Genomic DNA, 14,807 nt, shown 5'->3' with positions numbered 1-14,807 from the left:
CTAATTTTAACTAAAAATACCACCCCTTCCCAATTTTTTTACAACTAACACCTTTAAATATAAAATTATTGTCCACTTATTGTACTCATATCAATTTTTCAGAAATTGGCTTCTCTCTCTCGCTCTCTTCGCTCTATCTCTTCAGCCCGTCTCTCCCTAGTGTACCTCTCTCTCTTCGACGCAATGCTCGTTCTCCGTCAACAGTGGCTGTTCATCCAAGCGTAACTCCATCGTTGACATCCACGAGGTACTGTTCATAACCCTTTTCTTTGAAATTTGGGGTTTTTGTGAATTTGGTTTATGGTGTATGGATTTGTAAGAAATTGGTTTAGGGTTTTAGTGTTTAGGGGTTGCTCAGAAATTGGGTTTGGGTTGTATGGGTTTCTATGAACTGGGTAATAACTCACACCCACTCTCACTTTGTAAGGAACTAGGTGGTACAGAAGTATTTTCCATAATTAGCACACTAAGTTTGTTGGGTTCAGATGTGTAATTAGTAAACATAACCAAAGAGAGAAAAGGATAGATTTTGAAGGGCTAAGTCAGTTTGGTGCAATTGAAAATGTCATCATAGTTTTGCTAGCAAAATCTGGTTTTCATTCCCCCAAAAGCTAAGTTTTAAGCCTTCCTGGAAGAAGTGAAGCAGAGAAAGAATGGGAGAAATAGATTCATCTATTGAGTGTTGTTTCTGCAACTTGGGTTTTGTTGATGGTTCTAATGGCAAAGCTAGTTTGCCATTCACATCTTCTTCTGCTTATCATAGTTTTCCTCTCTCTCCATCCTTCAAGCCAGCTACAACAACACACTCAGTCACAAACCCTTCTGAAGATCCAGCAGCTTCTCAACTACCCATCAGCCTTAACCAGCTTCAGCCATAGAAGCAACATCAGAGACTTCTGCAAAATTGAACCAACTCCATCTTTGACTCTATCCTGTTATGAAGGCAACATAACCCAGCTGCACATTATTGGCAACAAATTAATGGGTTTCCTCCACTGCCTCGTGATTTCTCAGCAGACTATTTCTTTGCCACTCTTGTTGGCTTACCAAGCTTGAAAGTGCTTTCACTGGTTTCTCTTGGTTTATGGGGGCCAATGCCTGCAAGTATTGGGCATTTGTCTTCACTGGAGATTCTCAATGTAAGCACAAATTACTTAAGTGGTACAGTTCCTCTCCAACTTTCATATCTGAGGAACCTTCAGACTCTCATACTTGACCATAACAAGTTCACTGGTCAAGTTCCAGGTTGGCTGAGTTCACTTCCAGTCTTGGCTGTTCTCAGTCTGAAAAACAATATGCTTAATGGCTCTTTGCCATATTCTTTGGCATCTTTACAAACTCTCAGAGTTCTCTGCCTATCAAGTAACTTCTTGTCAAGGGAAGTGCCTGATCTCAGAAACTTGACAAACTTGCAAGTTCTTGATTTGGAAGACAACTATTTTGGGCCTCATTTTCCAAGTATGCCTTCCAAGTTGGTCACACTTGTGCTAAGAAAGAACAAGTTTCGCTTGGGAATCCAGACTGCATTAGGCTCATGCTATCAGCTCCAGAAGCTGGACATTTCATTGAATGGATTTGTAGGGCCATTTTTGTCATCATGGTTGTCATTGCCTTCCATTAAATATCTTGACATTGCTGGAAATAAACTCACTGGACTTCCCTATAAGAACATGACTTGCAATTCTGAGCTTGCTTTTGTCAATTTATCCTCAAATCTTTTGTCAGGGGATTTGCCCACTTGTCTGAAAAGGGATTCTAACAGCAGGGTTGTTCTGTATTCTGGGAATTGTTTAGTAAATGAAGATCAGAAGCAGCACCCTTCTTACTTGTGCCACAATGAAGCTCTGGCTGTGCGAATACCACCTCCGAGTGAGGAAAAGCATAGGAGAACTTATGGTAAACACGTTGTTGCATCAAGTGCAGTGGGAGGTATTGTGGGTGCAATTGCAGTTGTTGGTTTAGCTTTCATGGCTGCTAAGAAGTTTTATAGTGAGCACACTACTAAAACTCCCCAAACAAGGTAATTTCAGATACAGTCTCAGCAGTGAACACAGCTAAGCTACTCTCTGATGCAAGTAAGTTTAAAGTTTCTAACTTTTTTTATTTTATTTTATTTTATTTATTTTATAAATATTTTTATAGTTGTTCCTTTTGGTACCAACTTTTTGTTGCTTCTGTTTAATGTACGAGGATCAAGGCTGATTTTGCGAAGAAAATAAATGAAAAAGGGAACTTGCTGTATAGATTAGCAACCATTTCCATGTGATCTTTTTATTTTATTTGAGTAGCATGAAGGTTATGATTTCCATAGAAGTCCAAGAACTAGACTGATGTATGTTTCCAGAAAATTCCAGGAAGAACTACTAATTATAGAAAATAGTTTCCAAAAACTATATTGCTACCCCAAAAAGACATATTAGCTTATTTTGGAGTCTTTAGGTTCGAACTAAGATGGAGAGAATTATATTTTATTGTACCACCAAATCCTTATAGTTTTCCTTGGATATTCTGAAATTCAGAAATATGGAGAATATGGTAAATCTTGTTCAGGTCCATGCTTTTCAGTTTCAAATGAAGCATTTTTCACATGCTAATTTAGCGTGTTACAATTCGTGAATCTTTCATTTTTGCTATAATGATAAACTCGACAATTCTGGCTTATACATCCAGGAAAGCAATTTTTCTTGCTCAAATTGACTGCTCAAAATTTTATTCTTACTAAAACCCCAGGCACTACTTCATTCAAATTGGCAGTAGGTAAATAAATTAGCATTACTATTCCTTTTATAATAAGTCATAACACTAGAATCCTTTCTTTGCAGAATATATATCAGACACAATGAAGCTGGGAGCTAGCCTTCCTGCTTATAGAACTTTTGCTTTGGAGGAGCTTCAGGAAGCCACCCATAACTTTGATGATTCAACATTACTAGGTGAAGGTTCACATGGACAGGTATTCATTCTTTATAGGTGCAAAACAATTCTAACTAATTCAGTACATCGTAATAGTAATACGATGTTCTCTCTTAATTTGCACCTGCTTTCACATTTTATGTTTCTTGCTTATATAATTCCATCCATTTGGATATGCAAAAGATCCTTTGTGGATTGAAGAACCTCAGATAAGAGACAATATATATTATGTAGATGTTGAATTTAAATACAATTTAGGACAAGATACATTTCAACAAGCTTTATCTAACTACTCGGGAATAAATAATATACAGGTCGGACTAAATTACGATGGCTCACCGATGCATGGTGGGTTCTCCTGTGTGTCTAGTTTCTTGATTTTCATCTAGCTAGTCTCCAGTTCTTGGTACACAATTGAAGAACTACATAGTTGAAGCAACTTAAATACGCACACTGACGCTATAGATTTGTGTGTATGAATGTGTATATAGATTTAGTTATCTCGATTTAATTTAGAGTTCATACTCCTCAAAAGCATGATGTAAATAGATTTAGGAATTACTTTGTAGAACTTCTGATATGCTTAAAACGTGAGACTTCTCCACCTTAAACAAGCTTCTGTTGAGTAAAGATTCCCTTTAAAACTCCAAGGTGGCCTCACATTTAATGAAAAAAGAGTAGAAATTGAAAGAGAACAAAAGACTAATTTTCAAAAGAGGTTGCAGGAGCACATCTAGTCCTTTCAAGCAGCCTTTTTCAAGGCATGCTACCAATTTAGGCGCGTCGGACACACTAACCTTATTATATCCATGTCATAACAAATAAGGTTACTTATGTATTTCCTGGTGTCCTTGAAACATATATTAAGATATGCTACTCCTGTTAAGTTATAATATATCAGCCTTTCAAATCGACCAAATTATTTTAAAAAAATCCTTTGAGTTTTGTTTAATTTGAATCAAACTTTCAACGATTGGATCGGATCCAAATCTGAAATGGTAATGGGAATTTTTCAAGGGGTTGTGAAACTCTGCTCGTTCTGAGAAGATACTCATTGATGTTATACCATCAGATAGATCTTATGCATATTGCAATGGTTCGCGGAAAGTCTACTATAAATGTTAAAGTGGTCCAATACTTATCATTTGAATTTGTACAAGAATTTGGAATATGTTTGTTCTAGTAAATTGTCCTATGCACTATTGACTAATATACTTTGTTCAAGAAATCTTGAGAGTTTTCAGCAAGCAATTTTCTCACTCTTACTGCTTCAAAATAAAATAACAATGCCAGATATATAGAGGGAAGCTCCCTGATGGAACCTTTGTTGCTATAAGAGGCTTGAAAATGAGAAAGAGGCAGAGTCCACAGGTCTACACACACCTTCTTGAGCAGATTTCAAAACTGAGACATAGCCATTTGGTTAGTGCTCTTGGACATTGCTTGGAGTGCCATCCAGATGATTCAGGCGTCAGTAGAGTATTTCTTATACAAAGTATATAAATTACACTTGTTGATGTAGGTGATTGACTGAGCTGAAAAGACCACTAGTACACTATTACATGGAGATGACTATGATACTAGACCCATACGTGACTGGACCACACAGGGGGAACCCTCACACCAAACTGAACACTTCCAATAATAGACTTCACAAGAAATTAATTAGATGGAATGTGGGGAAATTTAATGGTAGATGGGATGGGAAAGAGGGGAAAATATATATTTGAAAAAATGTCTAATCTCAGCCATTAAATGTGATGTATAATATATATTTAGTCTATTAAGAGCATCTCTAGCAGACTCCCTGTCCTCTCATCCCTAGCTATTTTGGCTATAAAAAAAATAAATTTTAAAAATAAAAAAATAATAAAAAAAGAAGGAAAATCAGCCTTCCAGCAGACTTCCTACTTGACTCTCTATTTTGGAGAACCAACTTTTGGCTCTCTACATCTAACAAGGAGGAGAGAGAAATGGAGGCTCGCCAAATTGAAGAGAAAGAAAGAAGAGAGAGAGAGAGAGAGAGAGAGAGAGACATTTGGGACGTTGGTGGGGTTGAGTTTCTACTTTTCTTTTTAATGTATTTGATTTCCAAGAGAAAGATGGAGCAAGAGAAAGAGAAAATAATAATAAAATATTTCATATTAGCCAAAATAGAGAACATTGCTACCTTTTGCTATAATAGCTTTCTAGCTATTTTAGCTAAAATTTGACTAAAATTTGGAGACTCTCCTGAATGCTCTAACATATATATTTAATGAATTGCTCATCATAATAGTTCTTAACACACGTCCTTATTAGAGATGGAGTACTTTTGAAGCATTGACTAATAAAGAAAGACTGACAGATGAAGTAGTAGCTAGCTACGAAACACGCTACTTTTATTGAAGCATTGACTTAATAAAGAAAGACTTCAATTACTCGTTCAAGCATTGATTTCATGATTTCTCTTCTATATATATAAACACTGATGATTAACCACTTACCAGTACTCATCGTCTACCTAAAACTTGCAGTACCTGTAGCTGTAAATCTCTAATTGTGTTTGAGCCTAAATATATTCCATCAAACATAGTGAGGATTCATGGTGGGTTTCAGTCGTGGAAGTAGAAAAAACATGAGACTGGCTGGGTTATTGGTGACTTAACTGAAGGCCATTGGACATATGCTAGATGGCCTATTTGGCATTGTATATTGCATGCTAGCTAAAAGCCATATGGACATATGCTATTATAATAATATTATTGTAAGCTATATATAGTGTGGCCTAGCAAGTTCTAAGGACTTACGGCCTGATGCTCCAAGGTCAAGAAGACCAAATTAATATAATCATATATTTGATAAAGTTGAATGGTGTGATCGAAGAGATGACACCTCCAAGCTTCCAAGTTAGGTTGGAACCCCAGTTCAAGTTCAGATGGAAACCAACCCCAAGTCGGGACTTAAATCCCAAATCCAAGTCGGAGTTTACACTCAAGAGTCTGGATGAAAACAGCGAATTACAAATGGCTTTGCAGACTTGTGGTATACACATTGAAATGTAATTAAGTGAAAGTTACAGCCATAAGAGACATGATCAAGTGTGGGCAACAGCACGAAACATCTCGTGCAAATGCATATCCAACAACCAATATTCAAGGCAAGCTGATGCCATCGTTGACGTCAACTAGCTGTTAAGATATTTTTTTTAAATAGCCTTTTTAAATGTTATCAACATATACGTGTCGTATATGGAATATAGGCTCTAAATAGTAGTTTAATTAATTAAACAATACATAGTTGTGGACAGGGGCGGAGCTAGAATTGTAAAGTTAGGGGGGCCGAAATAGAAAATATAAGTATATAAAACACCTAAATATTCAATACTTACATGTTTTGAGCTAAATATTTCTAATTAAGTCATATCTAATTTGTTTTAGAGGATATTTTAACTTAAATTCTAAGTTGTTTATTACAAATTCGATATATTATATATAATATAATAGAGGAGTGATAAAAATATGGCCAACTCCAGTCTAGGAGTGGCTCCAGTTGTGGAATGTATAAGTGTTGTACAATAGTTTTTTCTCAAAATAATAAAATATGAAGGACCTTAAAATATAGATCTGAATGGCTGGAGATGGAAAAATTTAGCTCTACACTATTCTTTAAAAAATTAATATTTTGGAGGGCTAAATTTATAGTCATGTACTACATTTAGCCCTATGACTGGAGATGGCCTTATGTCACTCTAACATTGAGGGGATTCTCAACTAAGTCAGAAGCTCCGAGTGCACGATGTCTCACCAGAAGTTGGATCATACACTCAGAAGTCCAAACCCAACACAAGAAGCTAAGTTCAGAAGTTCCAGCAAAAGTCTCCTTGCAAGTGGTGGAATCCAAAGATGGGAAGACTCGTTACCAGGACTTATTGTATCCCAGCTCAAGAGAAGAGTTTCACAATCACAAATTTCATTTTATTGACCAACCATATGGGTTGGTGGTGGTTGGGAAGTTCTCATTAAATGCTTAGAGCCCCGAAAAACATTAATATTGGAAGGAGTTTCAAGGAAGAGTTAGTTCTAGCCATTTAATGGCCAAACCCGTTAGCTAAAGAAAGTTCTATAAATAGGTCATTAGAAGAAGAAAAGAGGACTTCCAACTCAACACACAAAACCTATCTTTTTATCCTGCACCTTTCAATTCCTAGTCAAGGATTTTATCTTTCAAGCACTTTAGATTATCCAAGTTCTTCATTTTCCTGGTGTAAGCTTACTTTCTTGCAATTTACTTTCAATTTTCTTTAAATTTAAGTTTAATTCAAGTCTTTATCATTTTAATCTATTTTATTGCATTTACATTACTGTCATTTCGTTCTTGCATTTACATTCATTGCACTTATCACCAAAATCCTAAAAATAGTCATACAAAGCTCAATCATCATTGACCACGAGCAAGTGAAAGAAACTAGGCCAAGAGGAGGTTCCTTACTTGGCCGATCAATCGTTTGATTAGAAGTCAGAAGCGCAAACACACTCACACAATCTTTCCATCCAAGCCATCAAGTGACTTGATAATGGCACACCTATGGATCTCAACAGAAGGACCAAAACATCATTCCTTTGGCATACTTGGCCAAAAAGAGGGAAAGTCTTCATTAATGGTTTTATATTAAGGATCGGTTAAAATGTCTAATCTCAGCCAAATAATTAGTGTAGTGTGAAAAGAAGGACAACCTACGATGTGGAAAAAATTATTTTATTAATATATATGAGAATATATATATATGAAAAAATGTCTAATCTCAACCATTAAATGTCATGTATAGTATATATTTGAAAATATATATATTTAATTCACTAACTCATATATCTAATGAATTGCTCATCTTAAGACCATCTCCAACCATGTTGAGGCTAAACTCAAATTTTCACCCTCCAAAATACAACTATTCATGTATTTTCATGACTCAAAATTTTTTTCCCTCCAACCTTGCAGATTCATAATTTGAGTCCGCAACTTTATTAAATTGTTCAAGAATGATTAACCTTTTTTTTTTCTTGTTAATTTTTCTTGACATTATTTTTGTTTCAATACTCATAATTTAATTTTCTAAACATTTTAACCTAAAAAAATTAAAATTCCAAAACATAATAGAATTTCACTTTTTTAAAAAAGCATAACATTTATTTGAAAAAGTAGCCATTGGCCATCAAGTTCAAACATGGGAATCTGCTTTTCCCACTTGTCCATCAATTTCAGCGGGCCAAGCATCAATTGTCCATCACATGGGCTTCCAGCATTCAATAAGAAAAATACAAATTTTAACAGATTTTGGGCCCACAAATTTATCAGTTCAGGCAGAAATCAGATTGGAATTCCAGTCCAATTTTGAGATTTCTCAAATCTTCACCTCCCAAAATACATGGGTTGGAGAAGCTTGTTGGAGGCTAAACTCAAAATTTGAGTTTCCATCCCTTGGGTTGGAGATGGTCTAATAGTCATTAAAAGTTAAAACACACGTCCTTATTGAAGAGGGAGTATTTTTGACCTCTTATCGTTCCGGAGAAAGAAGGATTAAATAATTAAGTTAGTTTGCACGAGGGTGGAAGTCATGTTCCCACAGTAAGTCGTTAATTAGCCCTAACTATGGTGGTGGACTAGGTCTAAACCCCACTTGCAACTTATAATTCATTATTCATTACAAGGATGAAGACCATAACTTAAACTTTAAAGTCAGCAGTTGTACGATGCCTGATTTTTCTAGTTCACGTGAACCTAGAAAATTAAAAGCAGGTGACTTGGGTTGGGTTGGGTTGAAAAGACTGACAGATGAAATAGTAGCTAGCCATGCGAAACACGCACTCTTATTGAAGCATTGACTTATAAAGAAAGACTTCAATTAATAATTTAAGCATTGATTTCATGATTTCCCTTCTATAAACACTGACGATTAACTTACCAGTACTCATCATCTACCTAAAACTTGCAGTACCTGTATCTGTAAATCTCTCCTTGTAATTGGTTTTTCATCCAAATGCAAATGGGAAAGGGCACCCTTTTTACCGGCGGCTGGTTTCTTTTGCGGAAGATAACCTGCAGAGTGAGCAGAGCAAGAGGTTTCCATGGAGTATGCGATGGCTCATCATCAAATGGGAGGAAAGCTTCGCTGTCACTGATAGAAGACCTGGAGATGGGCAATAATGTTCCGAAAGAGCGAGATAGTAGGTCTATATGCATTTACAAGGTTCCGAACGCCATGCGCCAGATGAAGAGTAAGGCGTACGAGCCCAACATTGTCTCCATTGGTCCTTATCACCATGGAGTAGCAAGCTTGCAAGAAATGGAAAAGGTTAAACGAATATATTTTCGGCGCCTCTTTAAACCAAACACCGATGATGGTAGCGTGGTTTCGGTGAAGGAGAAGGCGGAGATGATGCAATTACTAGATGATGCGAAGAAGGCAATGCAGGAATTGGAGGAGAAAGCGCGGAGCTGCTACTCAGAAGAATCCGAGCTAAGTAGCGAGGAATTTGTGAAGATGATGCTAATGGATGGCTGTTTCATCATAGGCTTTCTAAGAGATGCCTCGCAGCAGGGCTTTGAGCATACACCTTCCACCGTTGAAAGGTGGATGTTGCCAACCATCCGACAGGATTTGATCAAACTTGAAAATCAGCTCCCGCTGTTTGTTCTTCGCAGATTATACGATATGCTGATCATCACAAAAACCTCTAGTAGTGCTTCAGATCATCAGCAACCCAGATCTTCAGACTTGGAAGCGCTTTCGATTCGCTTCTTCAAGCCACTACTACAAGGGCGTGTAGATCCTGATAAACCTTTACAACATTTTGTACCAAAACATGAGGGACAAGGCAAGCACTTTCTTGATCTTTTCCACCATAATATTTGTCCTGAACATAATGAAAAAGAAGTCGATACTCTCCCACGCACAGATGTAAAAGACAATCTAAAGCCACAAGAGAAGCAAACCTTTTGGCGCAAACATCTAAAGCCACAAAGGAAGCTGCCCCTTTCGCGCAAAGATCTAGAGCGACAACGGAAGCAGATCCTTTGGAACAAAGATCTCAAGCCACAAGGGAAGCAGACCCAGCTAATCCTCTCCATACGGGAGCTGAAAGAGGCTGGAGTTAAGTTCAAGAGTAACAAGAAACCATGTCGGCCACTAGATATCAGTTTCAGCCGTGGAACCTTCGACATTAGGAGGAGGGTACTTACAATCCCTGCAATACATATTAATGATCATAGAGCCACTTTGTTCCGCAACATGCTTGCATTTGAGAAATGCCACCGGTATTGCCAGCACCAAGATGTTACAACATATTTGTTTTTTCTTGACGGCCTCATCAACTCCGCCAAGGATGTCGGGCTTCTGCACTACCACGGCATCCTCTTCCACTCTCTAGGCAGCAACAGAAGAGTGGCTAAACTTGTCAACAACCTTTGCAAGGAAGTCGGTTCGGACATGTCCCAGTCCTACTTATACGAGGTGGTTCGCGATGTCGATGCTTACTATAATAGTAGATATGCAAAAGTAAGAGCCTTCCTGGTGCACCACCATTTTAGTAGCTGGTTAGTTGGCATCTCAACCCTTGGTGCATGCTTAGCTCTTTACCTCGCCGTCGTTCAGACCGTCTGTACAGTTGCCACTGCGAAAAAAGAATTGGGAAGCGACTTCAGTTTAGGATCCTTTCTCATAGATTCTTTACTTCCTAAACATGTATCTGGGGGAACAGATTCTAAGCCTTCTTAGGTTAGATTATTTTACAAGTGACATTTTTTTAATTAATTAATCACGAGAGAATTCGAGATTGAGATGTCTATTAGCATTGAAAAGACAAATACAAGGAATTTCAGCCCACAATCAATTCTCCTCCAGAATGGGAGAGGGCAGCAGTTACAGAATAATAACAAGTCTCAACCCTTATTTATGTTCAATGATGCCAGTGCTGATGACATCTTATATATGTAGATTGAAACGATTACACATGATCCTTGATTGATGACACTAGGGACGTGGGCCATAAGGTGCTCCACCAGTAGACGGAGTTTCTCTCGGATCATCCTCATCCCGACCGGCACTCAAAATTCGGGAAGATCGCTGCTTGTCCCAATGGCACTTGATTTTCCTACACCCATATTCACTGGTAACTGCTACATTCGCTTCCTTGCTTTCTGCACACATTCAAAATCACTGATGAGAAATAATTGACGTCATACTTACCATTGCACATTTTAATATCAAGAGTCCCAAGTTTTATTTTTTCCTTGTTGAATAAAATATATATAATATGTCGGTATAATTTTAGAGCATCTCCAACAGCATCTTCAACAATATTGAAATTCTAAAATATGTGAGCCACATTAGAAAAACTCGCTTCAACAGCGTATTCAACCTCAGTCATCAAAGCTGCAACCTCTTTCTCTCTCTTCAGGACTGGTAAGTTGACTATGGCTCTCTAAACATTTAATTTTACTTTGGAAAAACAAAACCAACCTTGAAAATGTTAAAAGCATGCATTTTTTTATTTTCATATAATAAATACAAAGACATTTTTCACATGTTTTCATATTTTTCATTCTTTTCTATGATACTGCATTAATCAAATTGAAGAGTATGTTGGAGCAAAAATTATTGACATAGCAAATAAGGCTTTTCAAATTATTACGTAGGTCAACAAACTTCAATTTAAAGAGTTTTATTTGCTACTACAATTAGAGATGCTCTTAGAGCATCCACAATGGGCTCCTTAGACAAATTTTAGGGAGGAATCGTAAAAATGCAATTACAACCACGCTCTCTATCCACCTCCTAAAATAGGGAGTCCTCTAGGAGCTCCTAAATCTGAGGAGAGAGAAAGGACTCCTAGTGGCTCCCTATAATTTAATGTTGTTTTATTTAATGAGTTTTTCAAACCTTTATTTAATGTTAACTATTTTTATTTTTATTTTTAATGGAGATGGACTAATCAAAAAAGAGTTATAACATTTATGACTCTCCAAATTATGGAGTATGGTTGGAGTTGAAATTTTTTAGAGAGCTCCTAAAATAGCTTTTTTATATTCTTAACCAAATTTTAGCTAAGAAATAGAGAGCATCATTGTGGATGCTCTTAGTATATTGGTACTATATATACATCATTAATGAAGAGTCCCAAGTTAAATTATACCCACGTCTGCGAGCCCCAAGTCAATTTAAAAGTACTTGTTCCCGCAAAAGTAGTAGCCAATGTCATTATGATAGTGGTGAAGAAGAGAAGGGTTCTAAAAATGTGTTTAATTAGCCCAAATAATGATAAACCGACACTATTGGAAACCGAATTGTCAAAATACACCACAAAATTGAAGCTACCGAAAATTTACAAAAGCTGAAAAGTACAAATACTGCTCAAAACTACCAAAACTTTTTGTTCAAATTGGTTAGGTACTTCGACCAAAAAAAAAAATTGGTTAGGTACCAATTCAAACTGGCCGAATGGGAAACCTAACCCGACACTTCGAGGCATTGCGTCCATGGTATGATGCATCAATAATTTATATATGATTTTCTTTTCTGATGACTTTCACAGAAATACCACGCAAAACAAACCTCAATCCCCCATGATTTAAACAAAAAAGGCGATGCTGATTCAACAAGGTTGCAACAATATTAGTTAAGCAAAGGATACCTGTTATTAGGGCGTGTGTTTCTGCCTGAGAGTAAGACAAGCCAAGCAGTAGGATGACAAACAGTAATGCAGAGACTGCTACACCAAAGAGCTTTGCCATTGATAATGTAAAAGAAAAAAGAAAAAGCTACGGTTTGTGCATGGGATGGCTTCCTGGCACATTATATAGAGGAAGAGGACCTCTCTCTCTCTCTCTCTCCCTCTCAACTAACCAGGAAGAGTCTATGTTGACCATCAATTCCATTAAATAGACTAAATCAAAGGAAGAGATTTATTTTGCCGCCAATATAGATTCTGATTATTACTTGAATATTTCGACTCTTTATGCAACTCGTAACGGCTTAAGAGAGAGAGAGAGAGAGAGAGAGAGAGAGAGAGAGAGAGAGAGAGGAGATCGAGTTTTTGGTCAAGCTGCCACATGCATTATCAAATATATGCAATAATTACCGTCGACTTTCGGGAAATTTCATTGCGCCTTCGGCTTTGACTTTTATGCATTTTTGTTATGATTTGTTGGCTTGCAAAAATGATCTTGACTTGTAAACTAGTTTAGAATTCATCATTGAACTTGACAATCACTTTCATCCATTTGTCATGACAAAGGGTAAAAAGCAAGATTACTTATTCAAATGAATAGTGGCAGTCCTTAAAAGTGTTTCCATCCATCATTACAAGAACAACTATTCACATGAGATATGATGAGAGAAATTTGTATAGAGTTTTGGTGTGGGAAGTGAAACATATGACTAAGTATTTTTATCTTTTTTTAATTTGTAATTTTTTGTAGATTTTTTTCTATTTTATTTTTTATTTTTTTTTGTTACTAACGTCAGCAAATCCAAACTTGAGCACGGACTCATTTTGCTTGAGGGCTGGCCTGGAGCTTGGGCCCCCTATTGTCTTGGCAAGGACTGTCCGATGAAAAGGCTCTAAAAGTTCTAGCTTGGGCTGGGTTCGGGTTAGGTTGTTAGGGCCTACGCATTTTATGGGCAATTCTTTAGTAAAAGACTAATTACTGTAATAAGTAAATCTTTATATCTATGTTGAAAAGTAAGACATCATCTTCGCTTGCCAACAATGAAAAAGAATAGAATATCTGCAAGAAAACACTCCAATTGGTTTTCCCGTGTTTATCTTTTCTAAAATTTTCCATTGATTTGTCATTCAAATTCATGTTAGCAGTCAACCCTTAAAATCAGCTAGTCCACCTCTTTAACAATTTATTTCTCCGCTCTTGGATCCATTTATATTATTCTCTCCTTTCTTTTTTTTTCTTTTTTTTTTTGGCGTTGTTGTTCCTGGAAGGTAAGAAATGCAAATATTTAAAAAAAAAAATGAGTGAGGCAGAGTGCTAAATAACTGCATATCTCTCTATCCTTCCTTTCCTTCCAAGCCTGTGTCCGGGTGCTCCCTTCCCTTTGCCCTTTCTGCATGGCCTACATTTGACAACGAATTCAAAGAAATACGAACCCAAACCAAAATGCATGTGTAAAGATGACTCTGTAACTAAACACATGGGTACGACCAGAATATTAATCAACTCTGATATCATGCAATCGGCACGTGCCCCATTCGTTTGGCGACTTAGGGTTGTGAAGTTAGTCATTTGTTCTCATATATAAGTCATCTTATTCTCATTTGTATAAGTCAATTTATTCTTATTTGTAGGGTGTGCCGTCTGCATTTAGTAAGAGAGAAAACTCCCTCTTTTCTTTGGGTGGAGGTCAACCATTTGAGAGAGCCACCCATAAGCATCTCAGGTGAAGGAAGTACCGTTGGAAAAGAAAAAAAAAGAGTATCATTTTTAATTTCTATAGGGAATGGAAAAAAAAAAAGTGTCGTGTGTCTTAGTATTTGTTTTGCACTTGGTTAATTATCCTTTAAAGTGCAGTTGTTAATAATTATACGGTGGGATTCAAATGATGAAGTGGTCTCGTTTGCATAGAGTTGTGTCTATAACCTGTAACTTCTCAAATGAAAAGCTACTTATGTTTCAACAAGAGGTGTAATGAGTTTTATATAAACCAAACACCCTCACCGACTTAAAAAAAGAAGAGAGTTCTTACCCTTGAAAAACAAAGAGTATTCCCTAGTACTCTATTGTTAAATTCTTCCTAATTTTGTCTTAAGAGTACAAATATATAATTGGTTCATCAAAATCTTAAATTGAAGTGCTTCAATTTAGGATTATCTATTGTTGAATCATAAAAGATGGACGCTTATAGA

At 36.7% G+C, this 14,807-nt stretch overlaps 1 protein-coding gene, 1 long non-coding RNA gene and 1 pseudogene across 4 annotated transcripts; 2 read left to right on the top strand and 1 right to left on the bottom strand.

Moving 5' to 3' along the window:
* Positions 1-259: 259 nt before the first annotated feature.
* LOC148917858 (putative inactive leucine-rich repeat receptor-like protein kinase At3g03770) lies at positions 260-5,258 on the top strand (annotated as a pseudogene). The gene is made up of 3 exons (XR_016126478.1): positions 260-2,075; positions 2,823-2,953; positions 4,207-5,258. The product of XR_016126478.1 is annotated as a putative inactive leucine-rich repeat receptor-like protein kinase At3g03770 (transcript).
* A 1,753-nt stretch (positions 5,259-7,011) lies between these two features.
* On the top strand, positions 7,012-10,851 carry LOC103328070 (UPF0481 protein At3g47200-like). 2 transcript variants are annotated; one of them, XM_089050977.1, is made up of 2 exons: positions 7,012-9,767; positions 9,849-10,851. In XM_089050977.1, the coding sequence occupies exons 1-2, from the start codon at positions 8,930-8,932 to the stop codon at positions 10,664-10,666; spliced, it is 1,656 nt and encodes a 551-aa protein (XP_088907103.1). In that variant the 5' UTR covers positions 7,012-8,929; the 3' UTR covers positions 10,667-10,851. The 2 variants fall into 2 exon arrangements, with proteins under 2 accessions (XP_088907103.1, XP_008228680.2); XM_008230458.3 differs by having other exon boundaries at positions 7,034-7,158; positions 8,885-10,851.
* LOC148917857 (uncharacterized) lies at positions 10,718-12,853 on the bottom strand. Its single transcript, XR_016126325.1, has 2 exons — positions 12,582-12,853; positions 10,718-11,088 (listed from the first exon to the last, which is right to left on the bottom strand). It is a non-coding gene; the product is annotated as an uncharacterized LOC148917857 (long non-coding RNA).
* Positions 12,854-14,807: the final 1,954 nt, after the last annotated feature.

The sequence above is a fragment of the Prunus mume genome, linkage group LG4 (genome assembly GCF_029339155.1).
Source record: "Prunus mume cultivar Tortuosa linkage group LG4, ASM2933915v1, whole genome shotgun sequence".
NCBI lineage: Eukaryota > Viridiplantae > Streptophyta > Magnoliopsida > Rosales > Rosaceae > Prunus > Prunus mume.
Note: the sequence above shows the minus strand (reverse complement) of the source record. Positions and strands in the feature narration are given on the sequence as shown.